The sequence below is a fragment of the Chiloscyllium punctatum genome, chromosome 22 (genome assembly GCF_047496795.1).
Source record: "Chiloscyllium punctatum isolate Juve2018m chromosome 22, sChiPun1.3, whole genome shotgun sequence".
In the NCBI taxonomy this organism is placed as follows: domain Eukaryota; kingdom Metazoa; phylum Chordata; class Chondrichthyes; order Orectolobiformes; family Hemiscylliidae; genus Chiloscyllium; species Chiloscyllium punctatum.
Genome location: NC_092760.1, coordinates 26,090,132 through 26,112,020, shown reverse-complemented (window position 1 = coordinate 26,112,020; position 21,889 = coordinate 26,090,132). Strand labels below are relative to the sequence as shown.

General features: G+C 51.5%; 1 protein-coding gene and 1 long non-coding RNA gene across 3 annotated transcripts in view; one reads left to right on the top strand and one right to left on the bottom strand.

Moving 5' to 3' along the window:
- Positions 1-21,889, top strand: part of LOC140493468 (uncharacterized) — a 724,813-nt gene that overhangs the window by 250,423 nt on the left and 452,501 nt on the right. The window lies entirely within an intron of this gene.
- The window catches only part of LOC140493463 (ADP-ribosylation factor GTPase-activating protein 2-like), a 61,466-nt gene that overhangs the window by 21,551 nt on the left and 18,026 nt on the right, over positions 1-21,889 (bottom strand). For both annotated transcript variants that reach the window (XM_072591921.1, XM_072591922.1), the window contains exons 4-8: positions 21,747-21,878; positions 21,195-21,275; positions 21,001-21,112; positions 14,523-14,579; positions 8,055-8,107 (exon numbers count right to left, since the gene is read on the bottom strand). In XM_072591921.1, the coding sequence (XP_072448022.1) occupies positions 8,055-8,107; positions 14,523-14,579; positions 21,001-21,112; positions 21,195-21,275; positions 21,747-21,878 (435 nt within the window). The remainder of the gene's footprint in view (positions 1-8,054; positions 8,108-14,522; positions 14,580-21,000; positions 21,113-21,194; positions 21,276-21,746; positions 21,879-21,889) is intronic.

Genomic DNA, 21,889 nt, shown 5'->3' with positions numbered 1-21,889 from the left:
GACAGAAGCAGATATGATAGCAAAGTTTAAGAAGCATTCAGACAGACACATGAACAAGCAAAGAATAGAGGGATAAGGACCACGTGCAGGCAGTTGGGATTAGTTTATGGCCGGCACAGACATGGTTCCTGTGCTGTAGTGTTCTATATTCTAACATCTTAAATTTGGTCAATAGTCAGCAAAGGAGAGTGTGCCCATGAACAAGGCAGACAGAGGGATCCAGGAGGTAGTGCTGAATAGGCCTCAGCTCTTTTGCTTGTTTAACAGGTTTGATATACTTGCTCAGTGGATTTTTTTTGGGGGCGGGGGGGGAACGCTATTGTATTTAAATGCACGCAGTATATGAAACAAGGTATGCAGCGTGGATTGAAAATTGGCACGTATGATGTTGTTGATATCAGAGAGACCTAGCTGCAAGGGGATCTGGTCTGGTAACTAAATATTCACGGATACATGTCCTATCAAAAGGGCAGGCAGATGGGCAGGGGTTGCCTTGTTAGGAAGGAATGAAATGGAATTGATAGGGAGACGTGACATAGAGTCAGAAGGCATAGAATCGGTGTGGGCAGAGTTGAGCACCCACAAAGGAAAAGAGACCTAACAGGAATTGTATACAGGCCTCCAAGCAGTAGTCAGGATGTGGGGAAGAAAATAAACCAGAAGATAGAAAACAAAAGGCACTATTACAATAATCACGTGGGACTTCAAGGCAGAGGTGGACTGGGAAAATCCGTTTGGGAGCAGATTTTAGGAAAAGAAATGTGTGGAATATCTACAAGATCTTTTTGGAGCAGCTTATGGTGGATCCCACTAGGGAACAGGCAATTCTGGAGTTAATGTGTAACAAGGCAGACGTGATGAGTTAGTTTAAAGTGAAGGAACCTCTCGGGGGCTGTGACCATAATATGACAGAATTCACCCCGCAGTTTGAGAGTGAGAAGCTGGAATCAGATGTAAAGGTAATGCAATTGAACAAAGGTAACTAAAAAGACCCGAGGGAGGAGCTGGTGAAGATGAAGATGGTGAAGCAGCATTGGCAGGAGTTTCTGGGGATAATTCAGGAGGCACAACAATAATTCAAGCCAAAGAAGAATCATCATACTAAGGAGAGGACGAAGCAATCATTGCTTACAAGAGAAGTGAGGGACAGCATGAAAGCAAGAGAGATGAGGTCCTGCAAAAGGTGTTCAACGAATTAGGTAGGAAGTTGGAAAGCAGGTCCTCTGGGGTTATAATCTTGGGATTACTCCCTGTGCCACGTACCAGTTAGGCTATGAATAGAAAGATGGTCCCGTTACATATGGGGCCAAATAGCTGGTGTCGGACCAAGTGCTTCAGGTATATGGATCATTGGGATGCCTTCCAGTGCAGATGGAACCTGTACAAGAAGGATGGTTTGCACCTAAACCACTGGGGCACCAATATCCTGGCAGGGAGGTTTGCACTAGTGTGGCAGGGGTTGGGAATGAACACAGCAGGTCAGCAAAAGAAATGACTGAGGAGTTAGAAACAAAAGCCAGTAAGGCTAAAAGGAAGAACAGATAGGGAGAGACTACTGGACACGGCAGGATTAGCATTTGTCTTAAGTGCATTTGTTTAAAAGGTAAAGCAGATGAACCTAGAGCTTGGATTAATACATCTAATGGTGACATAGCACCTCTTGCACAGGTTGGCAGCTTCAAATTCCAGGATTTAATGCTTCAGGCGTGATCGAGAGGGATGTAAATGAGGTCGGGGACTTGCGTTACTGATACAAAATATCACAGCTATACTGAGGGAGGACACCTTGGAGGCATCATCCAGTGAAGCCATGGGCTGCAGCACAGGAATAAGAATAGTGCAACCACTTTGATAGTGTTGTATACAGGCCTCCCAACAGCCAGCAGGTGATAGAGCAACACATATGTCGACAGATTATAGAAAAATGTGAAAACAACAAGGTTGTTGTGGTTGGGGATTTTAATTGCCCTTGTATTGACTAGGACTCCCTTAATGTGAGGGATTTGGATGGTAATGCAGTTTGTTAGGTGCATCCAGAATGGTTCTTTGAAATAACACGTAAATAATCCAGACTAGAGAAGGGGCCGTACTAGACTTGATATTGGGGTATGAGCTCGGCCAGGTGATCAAATATGGGGGAGCATTTCAGGAACAGTGACCATAAATCTGTACGTTTTAGGTTACTTTCGGATAAGGATATGAGTTGTCATTGTGTGGAAGCACTAAATTGAGGGAAGGCTAAGGGAATATTAAGCAGGAACTGGGGAACGTAGATTGGGGTTGTTTGTCTGAGGGTAAATCCACAACTGGCCTGTGGGAATTGTTTAAGGCCTGGGGTTCAGGACTAGCATGTTCCTGTGAAAGTGAAGGATAAGGATGACAACAATCAGGAATCTGAAACCGAAGACAGAGCCCTCAAGAAATATAAAGGTGGCAGGATAGAATTTAAACAAGGACTAAAAGAAGCCGGAAATGACTTTGGCCAACAGGATTAAGGAAAAATCCAAATGCTTTTTATACATAAAGCACAAGAGAGTAGCCAAGGAAAGGATAAGCTCACTCAAAGAAATTTATGCAGGGAGCTGGAGGATGTGGATGAGGTCCTTAACAAATAGAAGACGGAGGGTGTTTTTCAGAATGGAGACCGGTAATTATTGGGGTTACACAGGTTCAGTCTTAGCTCCTCTGTTGTTTGTAATACATATGAATGACCCAGAGGAAAATGTGGGTGGTCTGATTAGTAAGTTTGCAGGTGACACAAAGATTGGTGGAGATGTTGATAGTGCCGACAATCGTAAAAGTTATACAACAGGATATAGATAGATTGGCGATTTAGGCACAGAAATGGCAGATGGAGTTTAATCCAGACAAATGTGAGGTGATGCCTTTTGGAGGATCAAATTTAGGTGTGAATTATACTAAAAATGGCAAAACATTTAACATACAGACAAATCTGGGTGTGAAGGTCTACAGTTCCCAAAAAGTGGCAACACAGATGGCCAAGGTGATTAAGAGGGCATATGTCACCAGCTAGGGCATGAGTGTACAAACGTTGGCAAATCATGTTGCAGCTATACAAAACCCTTGTTAGGCTGCATTTGGAGTATCGTGTACAGTTTTGGTCACCACAATACCAGACGGAAGTGGAAGCTTTGGGGAGAGTGCAGAGAAAGTTCACCACGATGACTCCAGGGCTTTGGCCACGAGGAAAGGTTAATAAGACTAGGACTGTTTTCACTAGAAAGACGGTGGCTGAGAGGAGACCTGACAGAGGTCTACAAAATTATGAGAGGCATGGATAGGGTGGATGGTCAGAGGCTTTTTTCCCCAGGGTTGAAGTTTCACAGGGACACAGGTTCAAGGTGAGAGGGGGAAAGTTTAAATGAGATGTATGAGTGAAGTTTTCTCATGCAGAGTGTGGTAGGAGTCTGGAACTCACTGCCTGAAGAGGTGGTGGAAGCAGGGACATTGGCAACGGTTAAGAGGCACCTGGATGGTTACATGAACAGGGAGGGAAGAGAGGGATACAGACTGAATACAGAAGGTTTGTTGTTTAGTTTAGTGAGGGCATGATGATCAGCACAGGCTTGGAGGGCCGAAGGGCCTGTTCCTGTGCTGTACTACTTTTTCTTCTTAATACTTTGCATCGACATTCATGAAAGAGAAGGGCATGGTGGATAGTGAGTCTAAAGAAGGATATGTTTATATTCTCAGGCATGTCAATATAAAATAGGTGGTGTTGGGTGTTTTGATAAATATTAAGACAAGTCCCTAGGATTGATGTGATATAGCCCACAATACTGAGGGAGGCAAAGGAGGAAATTGCTGGGGCCTTGACAGAGCTCTTTGCTCCTGTTTAGTCACAGGAGAGGTTCCAGAAGACCGCAGAGTAGCCAAAGTTGTTCCTTTGTTTAAGAAAGGCAACAGGATAATCCATGAAATTACAGGCCTCTGAGCCTTGCATCAGAGGTAGGGAAATTATTGGAGAAGATTATTAGGAATAGGATTTACTCACATTGGGGAGAATATGGAATTATTAGAGATGGACAGCATGGCTTTGTGCAGGGGAAGTCTGGCCTTAAAAACCTGATTGAATTTTTTTAAAGTAGTAACAAAGTTGATTGGTGAAGGCAGGGCAGTGGATGTTGTCTACACTGACGTTAACATGGGTCCCTCATGGCAAGGTGAAGTGACGTGGAATCTGCAGTGAGCTGGTAACTTGCATACAGAACTGGATTAGAGATAGAAGACAGAAAGTTGTGGTGGGTGTCTTTTTTCCTAACTGGAGATCTGTGAGCAATGGCAATCCACAGGGATCAGTGCTGGCTGAGATTCCTCTTGTTTGTGATATATATAAATGATTCAGAGGAGAATGCAAGATTAGTAAATTTGGAGACAACGCAAAGATTGAAGATGGTTGTGGGATGTAAGATTGCCAGAGGATACAGCAGTTTACAGATAGGCTGGAGACTTGGGTGGAGAAATGGCAGGTGAAGTTTAATCCAGACAAATACAAAGATCCAATACAGTAAACGATACAACCCTTAGAAGCATTAACATACAGAGGGAGGTTTGTGTACAGGTCCACGGCTCCCTGAAAGTGGCAATGCAAGTCGATAATGTGGTCAAGAAGACATCATCATGCTTGCCTTCATTGTTATAGTCTATGTCCCAACCAATTTCAAGTCACATTGCAGCTGCTCAGAACTTTTAGTCAGGAACTCTGCACACAATTCTATTGCCACACTACCGGGAGGATGTGGTGGCTTTGGAGATGGTACAGAAAATGTTTAACAAGATGTTGCCTAGTTTGGCAGGGTATTAGCTATGAGGAGAGACAGCAATTGTTTTCACTTGAATGTCAGAGGCTGAAGAGACACTTGATAGAGGTTCACAAAATTATGAGGGGTATGGATAGGTTGGAATCTTCTTATTAGGGTAGAAATGTCAATTACGAGGGGATACAGATTTAAGGTAAAAGGGGAGAAGTTAAAGGAGATGTGAGAGGCAGACACAACAGCACCTTTAATATGCATCTTAACAGCTACATGAATTCACAGAAGCAACAAGTTTAGAAAGGCATCATGTGTGGTTGCATGGCTTGGTGGGCCAAAGGATCTGTTCCTGTGCTGGACTGTCCTTTGTCAAGTAGGAGTTATAAACACAGATTCATAGAATCATACACCACAGAAGAGATCCTTCAACCTATCAAGGCTGTACTGCCAGACATACATGAAATAGTACGAGCCCCACGTTCCAGTATGGGATCCATAGCCTTGAATGTTATGATATTTCAAGTGCTCATGTGCTCATCCATGTACATTTTAAAATTGTGAGGTTTCCCTCTTCTACTACACTCCCAGGCAGAGCATGCCAGACCACCACCACTCTCTGGGTGAAGACATTTTCCTCGAGTCTCCTCTAAACCTCCTGCTTTACCTTACAAGTGAGAAAGGAGGCTTACTCCCATTCGTGCCCCTCACCATCTTGGACAGCTCAGTCTGGTCGTCCTCAGCCTTCTCTGCTCCAAAGAAAACAACCAAAGCTTATCCAGCCTCTTGTGACAATCCTTTGAGAGGTGTATTTTGCCCCGGTGTATTTTTGAAAAGAGTTTTTTTTTCAGACAGGGGTACCAAGTTGTCTCTTCAAAGCCATGGAGGCAAATAGCTTGAGGCACCCGAGGGATTTGTTTTAAAAGTTGTAACAATAGAAGCAACATGAACAGGTGCAGTCAGGCTCCCACAGAACCAGGGTTTTAGTCTAACTTTCAGTAGCTGTTGGAGTTTTGAAGCTAGCTGTGGAAGCTTATACATCTCTCTCAGCTACAGCAAAAAGCTGGAGTTCTCCCTCTCTGTGAGAATTTTCTCTCAGTGTTCTCTCCTCAGAGAGTGGAGCAGCATGGCACGTCAGACAATCTGTTTTACTGAATTTGCCTTTGCCAAGGGTGTGTTTATGGGATGTTATTATATTGGAACAGTTGCTGTTTAGTTGTTACATTGTCTACTATTCTGTTAAGTTTTCCAATAGAGTTAAACGTTATACTAATTTTTCTGTTTTTAACTGGATGCAAGAATAAAGGGCATTTCACTTAATGTCAAGTAGTGTGACCAATCGAATTACATCCGCAACATAGCACCTGTAGCATCTTTCAATAAGATAAGAGTGAGGGTCTAGGCTGTCTCCTTGATCTGTCTGAAGGGGGCTTGGTCTGGGCTATTCAGCCCATTGAGTCTGCTCCACCATTCAATCATGGTTGATAAGTTTCTCAACCCCATTCTCCCGCTTTTCCCCGTAACCCCAGATCTCCTTGATACTCAAGAGTCTACCTGTCTCAGTCTTAAATATACTCCATGGCCTGGGCCTCGACAATGAATTCCATAGACTCACCACTGTCTGGCTGAAGTTTCATAGTAATGGAAGCAGAGGTAGGCCATTTGGCCCATCGAGCCTGCTCCGCCATTCATTAATATCCACCTACCTGAGTATCCCCATAACCCTTACCATGCAAAAACCCATCCAACTGTGTCTTGAATATATTTAATGAAGCTGCCTCTCCTGCTTCGTTGGGCAGAGAATTCCATAGATTCACTATGCTCTGGAAAAGCAGGTCCTCCTCTTCTCTGTCCTAAATCTACTCCCCACTAATCTTGAGGTCTTGTCCCCTTGTCCTAGTCTCACCCACCAGCAGAAACGACTTGCCTGCCTCTAACTTGTCTATCCCTTTCATAATTTTATATGTTTCTCCTTATCTCCAATAGAAAAGGTCTTCTCTTTACTCTAAGGCTGTGCCCTCAGTTCCTAGTCTCTCCCATCAATGGAAACATCTTCCCAACATCTACTCTGTTCAGGCCATTCAGTATTCTGTATGTTTCAATTAGATTGCCCCTCATCCTTCTCAACTCCATCGATTACAGACCCAGAGTCCTCAAACTTATCTCATATGTTAAGCTTTTAATTCCTGGGACCATTCACTTTATAGCTGAAATGCTCCATCCCAGACAACATCCTGGTGAACATTCTCTGCACCTCGTCCAGTGCAAACACATCCTTCCCATAGTATGGTGACCAAAACTGCATGCAGTATTTCACCTGTGGCCTAACCAAAGTTCCATACTGCTCCAACATAACCTCCTCGCTTTTATAATCTACACCTCGACTGATAATGCCAAGTGTTTCTTATACCTTCTTAACTACCCGATTTACCTTCAGGGATCAATGGTCAAGCACCTCAAAATCTCTCTGACCATCCCAATGTCTTGCCACTCATTGTGTATCCAGTAGGAGAAAGTGAGGACTGCAGATGCTGGAGATCAGAGCTGAAAAATGTGTTGCTGGAAAAGCACAGCAGGTCAGGCAGCATCCAAGGAGCAAGAGAATCGACGTTTCCAGCATAAGCCCTTCTTCAGGAAGGCTTATGCTCGAAACATTGAGTATCCAGTGGCAAGTTTCAAAAGAAAACTGGAAAAATATCTGAAAAGGAAGGGTTTTCCAGGTTACGAACAAAAAACAGAGAAATGGGATTGACCAGAAAGCACTTTCAAAAAGTTAGTACAGACACAGTAGACATATGTGGTCCTGTGGCGAAAGTGAGGACTGCAGATGCTAGAGATCAGAGTCAAGATTAGAGTAATGCTGGAAAAGCTCAAAGGTCAGACAGCATCCGAGGAGCAGGAGAATCAATGTTTCAGGCAAAAGTGGAAGGGCTTTTGCTGGAATGTCGATTTTCCTGTTCCTCGGATGCTGCCTGACCTGCTGTGCTTTTCCAGCACCACTTTAATCTTGACATATGTGGTCCTCTGCTGTGTGATTCTATTTTCATCTGTCTGTCTGTCTTTCTCAGTCTATCCCTCAAAGTGACTACCTTTCTTCGTAACCCAGTCTTTTGGTCACTCCTGTGCAAACTCATTCTGAGGTATGTTGTACAGAGATCTGAATATCGTGGTTGGGGATGGTGGGGAGCAGAGGTAGGTGTCAGCAGACACAGTGCACGAATTACAGAATCAGGCTGAACCGGGCAACACAGAGTTATCAGACTGTCAGCTACATCCACTTACCCTCTTCCTGCCGGAGCTTGGTTTCTTCTTGCCAATTAAACTGGGCTTCGTCTCTGGAAAAGACGCACAAATCAAGAAATCGGTTCGAGGTCAATGGGTGTCAGTGTTCATCTCTACACTCTCCCCCTGTCCCCACCACCAGGTCATGCCCCCTGCCTCCTTTCAGCCAACACCTTCAAAGGCCCCTCCAGCTCTCGCCCTCTTGTCCCTGCCAAGGCAGAAAGTGAACCAGATAAGAGAATGTATTTGTGGGTGAAAGTCAGACAGTCAGAGTGTGACACAGGCCACTTCACTGAGGGTGTGATGAGGCTGTACACAGCTTCCCCTTAATACCAACCCTTGTCCATTTACATCACCGCACTCTATCAACTCAGCTTTCTCCTTCCTGGCCTGACTGGTACAATTACAACATTTAAAAGGCATCTGTCTGGGTATATGAATAGGAAGGGTTTAGAGAGAAATGGGACAAGTGCTGGCAAATGGGACTAGATCAATTTAGAATATCTGGTCAGCATGGACATGGTCGATCGAAGGGTCTGTTTCTGTGCTGTACATTTCTATAACTCTATGACTAACCTTTTATATATATATCCGCTCTCAAGCAGAGTCCATACTTTGGATAAAGACATTTCTGAGTTCTTTCCTGGATTTATTTGTGACTATGTTTCCTTTACAAAGTACTGGTTTCAGTCTGCTTAGTCACCTTCTCCAGGTGTTCCCTATTGAATTCGCTGACAACCTTGAAGATCAGTTCAATCCTTTGGCTCTGCTTTTCCAAAGTGTGAGCCTGCTCAGATTTCCTGACAATGATAACTTCCCAGCTCTGCTTCTTCAGTGTATCCATAACATTTTTTTTGGAAAGATGTGTGCCAAAATTGTGAATGTTAGAACAGAGGGTTATGCTATTTTGGTCAGAGGCCCAGACAGTGGTCTGGGGGCAGGTTTGTGGTAACGGGGAGATTTAAATTCGATGATTTAATAAACCAGAAATAAAATGTTAGCCTCAGTAATGGAAACCATGAGATAATCATCAACTCTTATGAACCAGATCGGTTTTTATAAATATCTTTGAGGGAAGGGAATCTGCTGTCCTTACCCAGTCTGGCCTCCATGCGACTCCCAACATAATAGCCAACGTGATTCAGTTTATCTGTCTCCTAAAATGGCCTGACGAATTACCACAGAAAAATCAATAAATGTCCACAAAACCAAGAACTCAGCATCTTTCTCAGCATGGAAAATGACGAGCATCACTCTGCCTGGTTGAACTTATGTTTCATTTGTACATGGTGTGATGACATCAATGGCTGGTAGTGATGATTAACTTTGGCAAAACCAGCATGTCACTATTGCCACATATGCCTAGTTGATCAACAAAGCTCTCCATACTAGTATCAGATTATAAAGATAGGCAGCAGAGAAAAAGCCACCAGAATATGCCAGTATTTCTGCTCATTCTAGCCTCCACTCAGAGTCATAGAGATGTACAGCATGGAAACAGACGCTTTGGTCCAACTCGTCCATGACGACCAGATATCCCAACCCAATTTAGTCCCACCTGCCAGCACCCGGCCCATATCCCTCCAAACCTTTCCTATTCATATACCCATCCAAATGCCTCTTAAATGTTGCAATTGTACCAGCTTCCACCACATCCTCTGGCAGCTCATTCCATACCCGTACCACCCTCTGAATGAAAAAGTTGCCTCTTTTATATCTTTCCCCTCTCACCCTAACCTATGCCCTCTAGTTCTGGACTCCACAACCCTAGGGAAAAGACTTTGTCTATTTATCCTATCCATGCCCCTCATGATTTTGTAAACCTCCATAAAGTCACCCCTCAGCCTCCGATGCTCCAGGGCAAACAGCCCCAGCCTGTTCAGCCTCTCCCTATAGCTCAGATCCTCCAACCCTGGCAACATCCTTGTAAATCTTTTCCGAACCTTTCAAGTTTCACAACATCTTTCCGAAAGGAAAGAGACCAGAATTGCACGCGATATTCCAACAGTGGCCTGTTGAAACCAATGTCCTGTACAGCTGCAACATGACCTCCCAACTCCTGCACTCAATACTCTGACCAATAAGAGAAAACATACCAAATGCTTTCTTCACTATCCTCATTTCTGGATTAGTGGTGCTGGAAGAGCACAGCAGTTCAGGCAGCATCCGAGAAGCAGCAAAATCGACCTATCGGGCAAAAGCCCTTTATCAGGAATAAAGGCAGTGAGCCTGAAGCATGGAGAGATAAGCTAGAGGAGGGTGGGGGTGGGGAGAGAGTAGCATAGAGTACAATAGGTGAGTGGGGGAGGGGATGAAGGTGATAGGTCAAGGAGGAGAGGGTGGAGTGGATAGGTGGAAAAGAAGATAGGCAGGTAGGACAAGTCATGGGGACAGTGCTGAGCTGGAAGTTTGGAACTAGGGTGAGGTGGGGGGGGGGGGGGGTGGGGGGGAAGGAGAAATGAGGAAACTGTTGAAGTCCACATTGAAGCCCTGGGGTTGAAGTGTTCCGAGGCGGAAGATGAGGCGTTCTTCCTCCAGGCGTCTGGTGGTGAGGGAGCGGCGGTGAAGGAGGCCCAGGACCTCCATGTCCTCGGCAGAGTGGGAGGGGGAGTTGAAATGTTGGGCCACGGGGTGGTGTGGTTGGTTGGTGCGAGTGTCCCGGAGGTGTTCTCTAAAGCGCTCTGCTAGGAGGCGCCTAGTCTCCCCAATGTAGAAGAGACCGCATCGGGAGCAACGAATACAATAAATGATATTAGTGGATGTGGAAGGCTCCTTTAGGGCCTTGGATAGAGGTGAGGGAGGTGGTGTGGGCACAGGTTTTACAGTTCCTGCGGTGGCAGGGGAAAGTGCCAGGATGGGAGGGTGGGTTGTAGGGGGGCGTGGACCTGACCAGGTAGTCACGGAGGGAACGGTCTTTGCGGAAGGCAGAAAGGGGTGGGGAGGGAAATGTATCTCTGGTGGTGGGGTCTTTTTGGATGTGGCGGAAATGTCGGTGGATGATTTGGTTTATGTGAAGGTTGGTAGGGTGGAAGGTGAGCACCAGGGGCGTTTTGTCCTTGCTACAGTTGGAGGGGTGGGATCTGAGGGCGGAGGTGCAGGATGTGGACGAGATGCGTTGGAGGGAAGGGAAGGGAAGGGAAGGGAAATTGCGGTCTCTAAAGAAGGAGGCCATCTGGTATGTTCTGTGGTGGAACTGGTCCTCCTGGGAACAGATACGGTGGAGGTGGAGGAATTGGGAATACGGGATGGCATTTTTGCAAGAGGTAGGGTGGGAAGAGGTGTAATCCAGGTAGTTGTGGGAGTCGGTGGGTTTGTAAAAAATGTCAGTGTCAAGTCGGTCATCATTAATGGAGCCGTCCAAGAAGGGGAGGGAAGGGAAGGGGAGGGAGGTGTCAGAGATGGTCCAGGTAAATTTAAGGTCAGGGTGGAATGTGTTGGTGAAGTTGATGAATTGAAAATCTGCAGTCAACACATTTTCAGCTCTGATCTCCAGCATCTGCAGTCCTCACTTTCTCCTCGAAGTTGATGAATTGCTCAACCTCCTCGCAGGAGCACGAGGTGGCGCCAATGCAGTCATCAATGTAGCGGAGGGAGAGGTGGGGAGTGGTGCCGGTGTAATTACGGAAGATCAACTGCTCTACGTAGCCAACAAAGAGACAGGCATAGCTGGGGCCCATACGTGTGCCCATGGCTACCCCTTTGGTCTGGAGGAATTGGGAGGATTCAAAGAAGAAATTGTTAAGGGCGAGGACCAGTTCGGCCAAACGAATGAGAGTGTCGGTGGAAGGGTACTGTTGGGGACGTCTGGAGAGGAAAACACGGAGGGCTTGGAGGCCCTAGTCATCGTGGATGGAGGTGTAGAGGGATTGGATATCCATGGTGAAGATGAGGCATTGGGGTCTGGGGAAACGGAAGTCTTGGAGGAGGAGGAGGGCGTGGTGTCTCAAACGTATGTGGGGAGTTCCTGGACTAGGGGGGGATAGGACAGTGTCGAGGTAGGTAGAGATGGGTTCAGTGGGACAGGAGCATGCTGAGACAATGGGTCGGCCAGGGTGGTCAGGCTTGTGGATCTTGGGAAGGAGGTACAACACTAATATCATTTATTGTATTCGTTGCCCCCGATGCGGTCTCCTCGACATTGGGGAGACTGGGCGCCTCCTAGCAGAGCGCTTTAGGGAACACCTCCGGGACACCCGCACCAACCAACCACACCGCCCCGTGGCCCAACATTTCAACTCCCCCTCCCACTCTGCCGAGGACACGGAGGTCCTGGGCCTCCTTCACCGCCGCTCCCTCACCACCAGACGCCTGGAGGAAGAACGCCTCATCTTCCGCCTCAGAACACTTCAACCCCAGGGCATCAATGTGGACTTCAACAGTTTCCTCATTTCCCCTCCCCCCACCTCATCCTAGTTCTAAACTTCCAGCTCAGCACTGACCCCATGACTTGTCCTACCTGCCTATCTTCTTTTCCACCTATCCACTCCACCCTCTCCTCCTTGACCTATCACCTTCATCTCCTCCCCCACTCACCCATTGTACTCTATGCTACTTTCTCCCCACCCCCACCCTCCTCTAGCTTATCTCTCCATGCTTCAGGCCTTTATTCCTGATGAAGGGCTTTTGTCCAATACATCGATTTTGCTGCTCCTCGGATGCTGCCTGAACTGCTGTGCTCTTCCAGCACCACTAATCCAGAATCTGGTTTCCAGCATCTACAGTCATTGTTTTTACCTTCTTCACTATCCTATCTACCTGTGACTCCACTTTCAAGGAGCTATGAACCTGCACTCCAAGGTCTCTTTGTTCAGCAACACTCCCTAGGACCTTTCCATTAAGTGTATAAGTCCTGCTAAGATTTGCTTTCCCAAAATGCAGCACCTCGCATTTATCTGAATTAAACTCCATCTGCCACTTCTCAGCCCATTGACCCATCTGGTCCAGATCCTGTTGTAATCTGAGGTAACCCTCTTCGCTGTCCACAACATCTCCAATTTTGGTGTCATCTGCAAACTTACTAACTGTACCTCTTATGCTCGCATCCAAATCATTTATGTAAATGACAAAAAGTAGAGGACCCAGCACTCCTTTGACGGGATGTTACGGTTAGGTCTACTAAGTCTATAGCAACTGTACCTTCTAGTAAGGATTCCATTTTTTTACCTCATTGATGGTAACCAGGATACATGAATACCAACTAGCCACAAAAAGACATGACCCTCTCTGACTAGTATATACAGATAAGGAAGGACACCAGTTCAACTGGGACAACACATCCATCTTAGGACGAGCCAAACAGAGACACACACGAGAATTCCTAGAAGTATGGTATGCCAGCCAGAACTCTATCAACAAACACATCGAGTTAGACTCCATCTACCAACCCCTGAGAAAAGGAACAGGAAGTGACTTCATCGCAGGAAATGACATCACCAACCCAAAGAAACACAAACAGAAAGCAGGAATCATGTACACTGCTTCGCCTGAGGCCCACAAAAGATGTTAGCTAGCAGGGTGATGAAACGTTTTGAAATGAACCTCCCAGCTCAGTGAGCAAACTTACATCCAGAACCTCAATCCGAGCTACAAATCTTCTCAAAACTTACCTTCTTTCCTCTTCTTTAATAAAGCGATTAATAAAAGCCATTTGTTAGTCCTCAGGCACTACACCTTTGCCTGACGAATGAATCAATACACACAGACATGCCTCTGCACACTCCATCCAAAGTATATTAAAATCTGTGGAAGCAATTCATTCAGACCAAGGCTTTTATCTGTTGGAACTGCTCAGTTTATTCAGTGCAGCCTTTCTTAATTTTAAACATACTGACCTATTTGCCCACCTCCCTACTCTATCACCATGGTAATAATCATGTTTCTATCATATCTCCGTTGTTACTTCTGTGACTATCCTGCTTGCCCTGTTCCGTGTCGCTATTTCCATCACAATCTCCCCTTCTGAAATGATTTTCTACTTTGGTTTACAGCTTGGTAAAGTTAGTGTCTTCCCAATTATATGGGGTTTTCATAGAGTCATGTACAGCATGGAAACAGACCCTTCGATCCAACCCGTCCATGTCGACCAGATATCCCAACCCAATCTAGTCCTGCCTGCCAGCACCCGGCCCATATCCCTCCAAACCCTTCCTATTCATATACCCATCCAAATGCCTCTTAAATATTGCAATTGTACCATCCTCCATCCTCTAATAACTTTGTATTGTCTCAGAATCTGCACTCTTCTACAGTCAATGTGCTTCCTGCCTTAATCCTACGTGGTTCCCTCATGGCTTGGAGGGTACTATCATTCCTTGAGATTAGATTTTGTTTGCACTCTTGGAACTTGTACCAAATTTGAGAGGCCTGTTCCACAGGCTATTCAAGCACACCCTGATTCAGTCCCAGTTGACAGGGCACTAGCATCCCTGTGCCATCAATGTGCCTTCCAGGTTACACAATCACTCTTACCTAATATGGTCTTTGGTGAAGCACAGAGGGGTTCAACACTAGGTCCTTGCTCCAAATCTGCAAGAGAGGATACAGGTCAGTGGTCAAGGTTTATTCAAAATATACACACATCCACTGGACCCAACCCCTCCTTCACAACAGGCTCTCTTTGCCACAATCAAAGCCCTGAACCTGGATAAAGACCAGAGGGCAACCAGACCAGCAGATCTGAATTTTAATTGGGAGTGGGGGGGTCTGGGTGCCTTTTCACAACTCAATAGCTAATGCTATTACTCAGATAAAGAACAAAGTTACATTTATCTGCTGCGTTTCAACGCACAGGGTTCCCAAAGGCTCCACAGTCTACAAATTCCATTTAAATTGAAGCAAATGTAGACACCACGGCTGCCAAATTGCACCAGCAAACTCCCAAACAAGCGTGCCAAGAACAATAATCGGTTTTTGTGATAATGATTGACGGGAGACTTTTCTATCGAACAACTCCCAGAAAAACATCCTGCCATTTCACTTACAAATCTCGTGCCACTGTTTTGCAGAGCAGAGCTGATTTTGAATCTCAACTGAAAGGCTGCATGTCCAGTAATGCACCCTCTGACAGTGCAGCACCGCCTTGGCACTGACCATCCGACAGGCGCCATGCTCCCTCGGCACTGACCACCCGACAGGCGCCACGCTCCCTCGGCACTGACCACCCGACAGGCGCCATGCTCCCTCGGCACTGACCACCCGACAGGCGCCGGGCTCCCTCGGCACTGACCATCCGACAGGCGCCGGGCTCCCTCGGCACTGACCATCCGACAGGCGCCACACTCCCTCGGCACTGACCATCCGACAGGCGCCGGGCTCCCTCGGCACTGACCATGCGACAGGCGCCACGCTCCCTCGGCACTGACCATCCGACAGGCGCCACACTCCCTCGGCACTGACCATCCGACAGGCGCCACGCTCCCTCGGCACTGACCATCCGACAGGCGCCACGCTCCCTCGGCACTGACCATCCGACAGGCGCCACGCTCCCTCGGCACTGACCATGCGACAGGCGCCAGGCTCCCTCGGCACTGACCATCCGACAGGCGCCACGCTCCCTCGGCACTGACCATCCGACAGGCGCCGGGCTCCCTCGGCACTGACCATCCGACAGGCGCCGGGCTCCCTTGGCACTGACCATCCGACAGGCGCCGGGCTCCCTCGGCACTGACCATCCGACAGGCGCCACGCTCCCTCGGCACTGACCACCCGACAGGCGCCACGCTCCCTTGGCACTGACCATCCGACAGGCGCCGGGCTCCCTCTGCACTGACCATCCGACAGGCGCCACGCTCCCTCTGCACTGACCATCCGACAGGCGCCACGCTCCCTCGGCACTGACCATCCGACACGCGCCGGGCTCCCTCGGCACTGACCACCCGACAGGCGCCGGGCTCCCTCGGCACTGACCATCCGACAGGCGCCGCGCTCCCTCGGCACTGACCATCCGACAGGCGCCTGGCTCCCTCTGCACTGACCATCCGACAGGCGCCACGCTCCCTCGGCACTGACCATGCGACAGGCGCCACGCTCCCTCGGCACTGACCATCCGACAGGCGCCTGGCTCCCTCTGCACTGACCATCCGACAGGCGCCACGCTCCCTCGGCACTGACCATCCGACAGGCGCCACGCTCCCTCTGCACTGACCATCCGACAGGCGCCGCGCTCCCTCTGCACTGACCATCCGACAGGCGCCACGCTCCCTCGGCACTGACCATCCGACAGGCGCCGCGCTCCCTCGGCACTGACCATCCGACAGGCGCCACGCTCCCTCGGCACTGACCATCCGACAGGCGCCACGCTCCCTCGGCACTGACCATCCGACAGGCGCCACGCTCCCTCGGCACTGACCATCCGACAGGCGCCGCGCTCCCTCGGCACTGACCATCCGACAGGCGCCACGCTCCCTCGGCACTGACCATCCGACAGGCGCCGCGCTCCCTCTGCACTGACCACCCGACAGGCGCCGGGCTCCCTCTGCACTGACCATCCGACAGGCGCCGGGCTCCCTCGGCACTGACCACCCGACAGGCGCCACGCTCCCTCGGCAGTGACCACCCGACAGGCGCCACGCTCCCTCGGCACTGACCATCCGACAGGCGCCGGGCTCCCTCGGCAGTGACCACCCGACAGGCGCCGCGCTCCCTCTGCACTGACCATCCACGCTCCCTTGGCACTGACCACCCGACAGGCGCCGGGCTCCCTCGGCACTGACCATCCGACACGCGCCGGGCTCCCTGGGCACTGACCATCCGACAGGCGCCGGGCTCCCTCTGCACTGACCATCCGACAGGCGCCGGGCTCCCTCGGCACTGACCACCCGACAGGCGCCACGCTCCCTCGGCACTGACCATCCGACAGGTGCCACGCTCCCTCGGCACTGACCATCCGACAGGCGCCGGGCTCCCTGGGCACTGACCATCCGACAGGCGCCACGCTCCCTCTGCACTGACCATCCGACAGGTGCCACGCTCCCTCGGCACTGACCACCCGACAGGCGCCGGGCTCCCTCGGCACTGACCACCCGACAGGCGCCGGGCTCCCTCGGCACTGACCATCCGACAGGTGCCACGCTCCCTCGGCACTGACCATCCGACAGGCGCCGGGCTCCCTCGGCACTGACCATCCGACACGCGCCGGGCTCCCTCGGCACTGACCATCCGACAGGCGCCACGCTCCCTCGGCACTGACCATCCGACAGGCGCCGGGCTCCCTCGGCACTGACCACCCGACAGGCGCCGGGCTCCCTCGGCACTGACCATCCGACAGGCGCCGGGCTCCCTCGGCACTGACCATCCGACAGGCGCCACGCTCCCTCTGCACTGACCACCCGACAGGCGCCGGGCTCCCTCGGCACTGACCATCCGACAGGCGCCACGCTCCCTCGGCACTGACCATCCGACAGGCGCCGGGCTCCCTGGGCACTGACCATCCGACAGGCGCCACGCTCCCTCTGCACTGACCATGCGACAGGCGCCACGCTCCCTCGGCACTGACCATGCGACAGGCGCCACGCTCCCTCGGCACTGACCATCCGACAGGCGCCGGGCTCCCTCGGCAGTGACCACCCGACAGGCGCCACGCTCCCTCGGCACTGACCATCCGACAGGCGCCACGCTCCCTCGGCACTGACCATCCGACAGGCGCCACGCTCCCTCGGCACTGACCATCCGACAGGCGCCGGGCTCCCTCGGCACTGACCATCCGACACGCGCCGGGCTCCCTCGGCACTGACCATCCGACAGGCGCCACGCTCCCTCGGCACTGACCATCCGACAGGCGCCACGCTCCCTCGGCACTGACCATCCGACAGGCGCCGGGCTCCCTCGGCACTGACCATCCGACAGGCGCCGCGCTCCCTCGGCACTGACCATCCGACAGGTGCCACGCTCCCTCGGCACTGACCATCCGACAGGCGCCAGGCTCCCTCGGCACTGACCATCCGACAGGCGCCAGGCTCCCTCGGCACTGACCATCCGACAGGCGCCAGGCTCCCTCGGCACTGACCATCCGACAGGTGCCACGCTCCCTCGGCACTGACCATCCGACAGGCGCCACGCTCCCTTGGCACTGACCATCCGACAGGCGCCACGCTCCCTCGGCACTGACCATCCGACAGGCGCCGGGCTCCCTCTGCACTGACCATCCGACAGGCGCCACGCTCCCTCTGCACTGACCATCCGACAGGCGCCACGCTCCCTCGGCACTGACCATCCGACAGGCGCCACGCTCCCTCGGCACTGACCATCCGACAGGCGCCACACTCCCTCGGCACTGACCATCCGACAGGCGCCGGGCTCCCTCGGCACTGACCATCCGACAGGCGCCACGCTCCCTCGGCACTGACCATCCGACAGGCGCCACGCTCCCTCGGCACTGACCATCCGACAGGCGCCACGCTCCCTCGGCACTGACCATCCGACAGGCGCCGGGCTCCCTCTGTACTGACCATCCGACAGGCGCCACGCTCCCTCTGCACTGACCATCCGACAGGCGCCACGCTCCCTCGGCACTGACCACCCGACAGGCGCCGGGCTCCCTCTGTACTGACCATCCGACAGGCGCCACGCTCCCTCTGCACTGACCATCCGACAGGCGCCACGCTCCCTCGGCACTGACCACCCGACAGGCGCCAGGCTCCCTCGGCACTGACCATCCGACAGGCGCCACGCTCCCTCTGCACTGACCATCCGACAGGCGCCACGCTCCCTCGGCACTGACCATCCGACACGCGCCGGGCTCCCTCGGCACTGACCATCCGACACGCGCCGGGCTCCCTCGGCACTGACCATCCGACACGCGCCGGGCTCCCTCGGCACTGACCATCCGACACGCGCCGGGCTCCCTCGGCACTGACCATCCGACACGCGCCGGGCTCCCTCGGCACTGACCATCCGACACGCGCCGGGCTCCCTCGGCACTGACCATCCGACACGCGCCGGGCTCCCTCGGCACTGACCATCCGACACGCGCCGGGCTCCCTCGGCACTGACCATCCGACACGCGCCGGGCTCCCTCGGCACTGACCATCCGACACGCGCCGGGCTCCCTCGGCACTGACCATCCGACACGCGCCGCGCTCCCTCGGCACTGACCATCCGACAGGCGCCGGGCTCCCTCGGCACTGACCATCCGACAGGTGCCACGCTCCCTCGGCACTGACCATCCGACACGCGCCGCGCTCCCTCGGCACTGACCATCCGACAGGCGCCGGGCTTCCTCTGCACTGACCATCCGACAGGCGCCGGGCTCCCTCGGCACTGACCATCCGACAGGCGCCGGGCTCCCTCGGCACTGACCATCCGACAGGTGCCACGCTCCCTCGGCACTGACCACCCGACAGGCGCCGCGCTCCCTCGGCACTGACCATCCGACAGGCGCCACGCTCCCTCGGCACTGACCATCCGACAGGCGCCGCGCTCCCTCGGCACTGACCATCCGACACGCGCCGCGCTCCCTCGGCACTGACCATCCGACAGGCGCCACGCTCCCTCGGCACTGACCATCCGACAGGCGCCACGCTCCCTCTGCACTGACCATCCGACAGGCGCCACGCTCCCTCGGCACTGACCATCCGACAGGCGCCGGGCTCCCTCGGCACTGACCATCCGACAGGCGCCACGCTCCCTCGGCACTGACCATCCGACAGGCGCCACGCTCCCTCGGCACTGGCCATCCGACAGGCGCCACGCTCCCTCTGCACTGACCATCCGACAGGCGCCACGCTCCCTCGGCACTGACCATCCGACACGCGCCACGCTCCCTCGGCACTGACCATCCGACACGCGCCGCGCTCCCTCGGCACTGACCATCCGACACGCGCCGCGCTCCCTCGGCACTGACCATCCGACACGCGCCGGGCTCCCTCGGCACTGACCATCCGACAGGCGCCGCGCTCCCTCGGCACTGACCATCCGACAGGCGCCACGCTCCCTCGGCACTGGCCATCCGACAGGTGCCACGCTCCCTCGGCACTGACCATCCGACAGGCGCCACGCTCCCTCGGCACTGGCCATCCGACAAGCGCCGCATTGTCTAATAACCCCCACGTCTGCTTATAACAGACCCACTTCTGCCTTTGCTCATTTTTTCCTTTTCACAAGGTCTACAACTTGCAGAGCATTTTTATGTTTCTTGCCACTTACATTGATATTCTCCCCATCTTCATCAACCTCTTGTACTCCTTTGCTGAATTCTCAGGTTTACTAATTCTGGCAACTTGATAAACCTCCTAACCTCATGAAATCTTCAACTTTCATTGTACTAATTAAATACAGTCTTCAACTTTCCTTGTAAGACAAGGTTGACTCAAGTTTCCTATTGGTTTTTTATACCCTAAAGGAACATGTTGTTACCTGTTGTCTTTCTAATATATTTTTCTCAATCCACTACAGCCAACTTGCTCCTTAAGCCTTCATAATTTTCTAATTTTAGATTTAAGACCCTAGTCTGAGATTGAACTTCATAGTTTTAAAAAAAACTTAAATTGAAAATTCCATCATATTTGGCGTCACTCCTCCTCCAAAACATTTTTTTGTTAAAAATGACATGATAATTAATTAGATTTCTCACCACACAGAATAATTTTTAAATGGCCTGTTCTCTGGCTGGCTCCTCAGCACATTGCTTTCGGAAACCATCTGGTAGGCATGTTTTCCTCCACAATGGCATGCTCCTCTTACTTCCTGGTTTATAGTGTAGCCTATATTACCATGATGGTTTGATGGTCTGTAAAGCACTCTTACCAATATCTGTGCCTTGCTGTTTCTCAGCTCTACCCAAACTGATTCTACATCAATTGAGGCATTCAAAAGGGAATTTGATCATTGACTGAAAGTGAACTAAAGGCTACCAGGAAAAGGCAAAGACGTAGAGATTAATGAATTAGTGCTTGATTAGTGCACCATCGATCCAAAGGACTGAATGCTCTGATTGTATTTTTCTACCTACCAGAGTGCTCAGTGCCATTCCCGCTGTGCATCTTCACTGCTTCTACTTCCTCTGACAAATGCTCCAGTCTGCAACTCCCCGATTCTTGGCTGCTCTCCCGTTCGGCAGAACCCTGATGGAAGAATACAAGGCAGATGGTGAGAAACTGTTGCCCCGTGAAAGAATCGGAAAGGTGCAGTCAGGAGGACACTTACGTGGGTGTGCTCGATGAAGAAATCATTCTCGCACTGCCCCAGTGGCAGGCACGGTGAGGTGTTGCATCCATCAAACCACAACTGGTGGGAGAATTTAAGGGTCAAAGTCAAACAGCATGAAACACTCTGATTCAAGCAGGAGGATACAGCGAGGAAGGCACAGCAGGAGAGGACATAGAGGGAACAGCAGGGCACAATGTGAAAACACAGCAAGTCTCGGAGGCACACAGAGGACAGAGTGACAGGGAATAGCAGACGGGAGGACAAAACAGCAGGGCACAGTACTACCCCCTCCCCCACAACAAACCCTCCCCTCTGCACACCCCACCAAAACATGATCCTCCACTATACAGTAAACACATCATCCCCCTACCAATGGTCTGGTTATCACAGGCAACGCCACCCCCCCAACAAGCAAGACAAGGGTTTCCCAGTGACTCAGCCTCCAAAAGGTAGGCCCACATGAACTGTGAACCATGCCACACTTCCCTCAAACGTGCACATCCCACCCTGCCAGTCCACAGCTGCCAGGGAACACGCCGAATGACCTACCTGGGTGCCGTGTTGGCCCACTGCAGCCACAGCTGCAGTCCTGAGCCTCTCACGGTACAGCTGGGCAGCTCGGCTGTTGTACTTGGCAGTTGTGTCCTTCGTCATGCAGCCATGCTGTCGAAAAAAGGCAGCCTGAGGGAAAA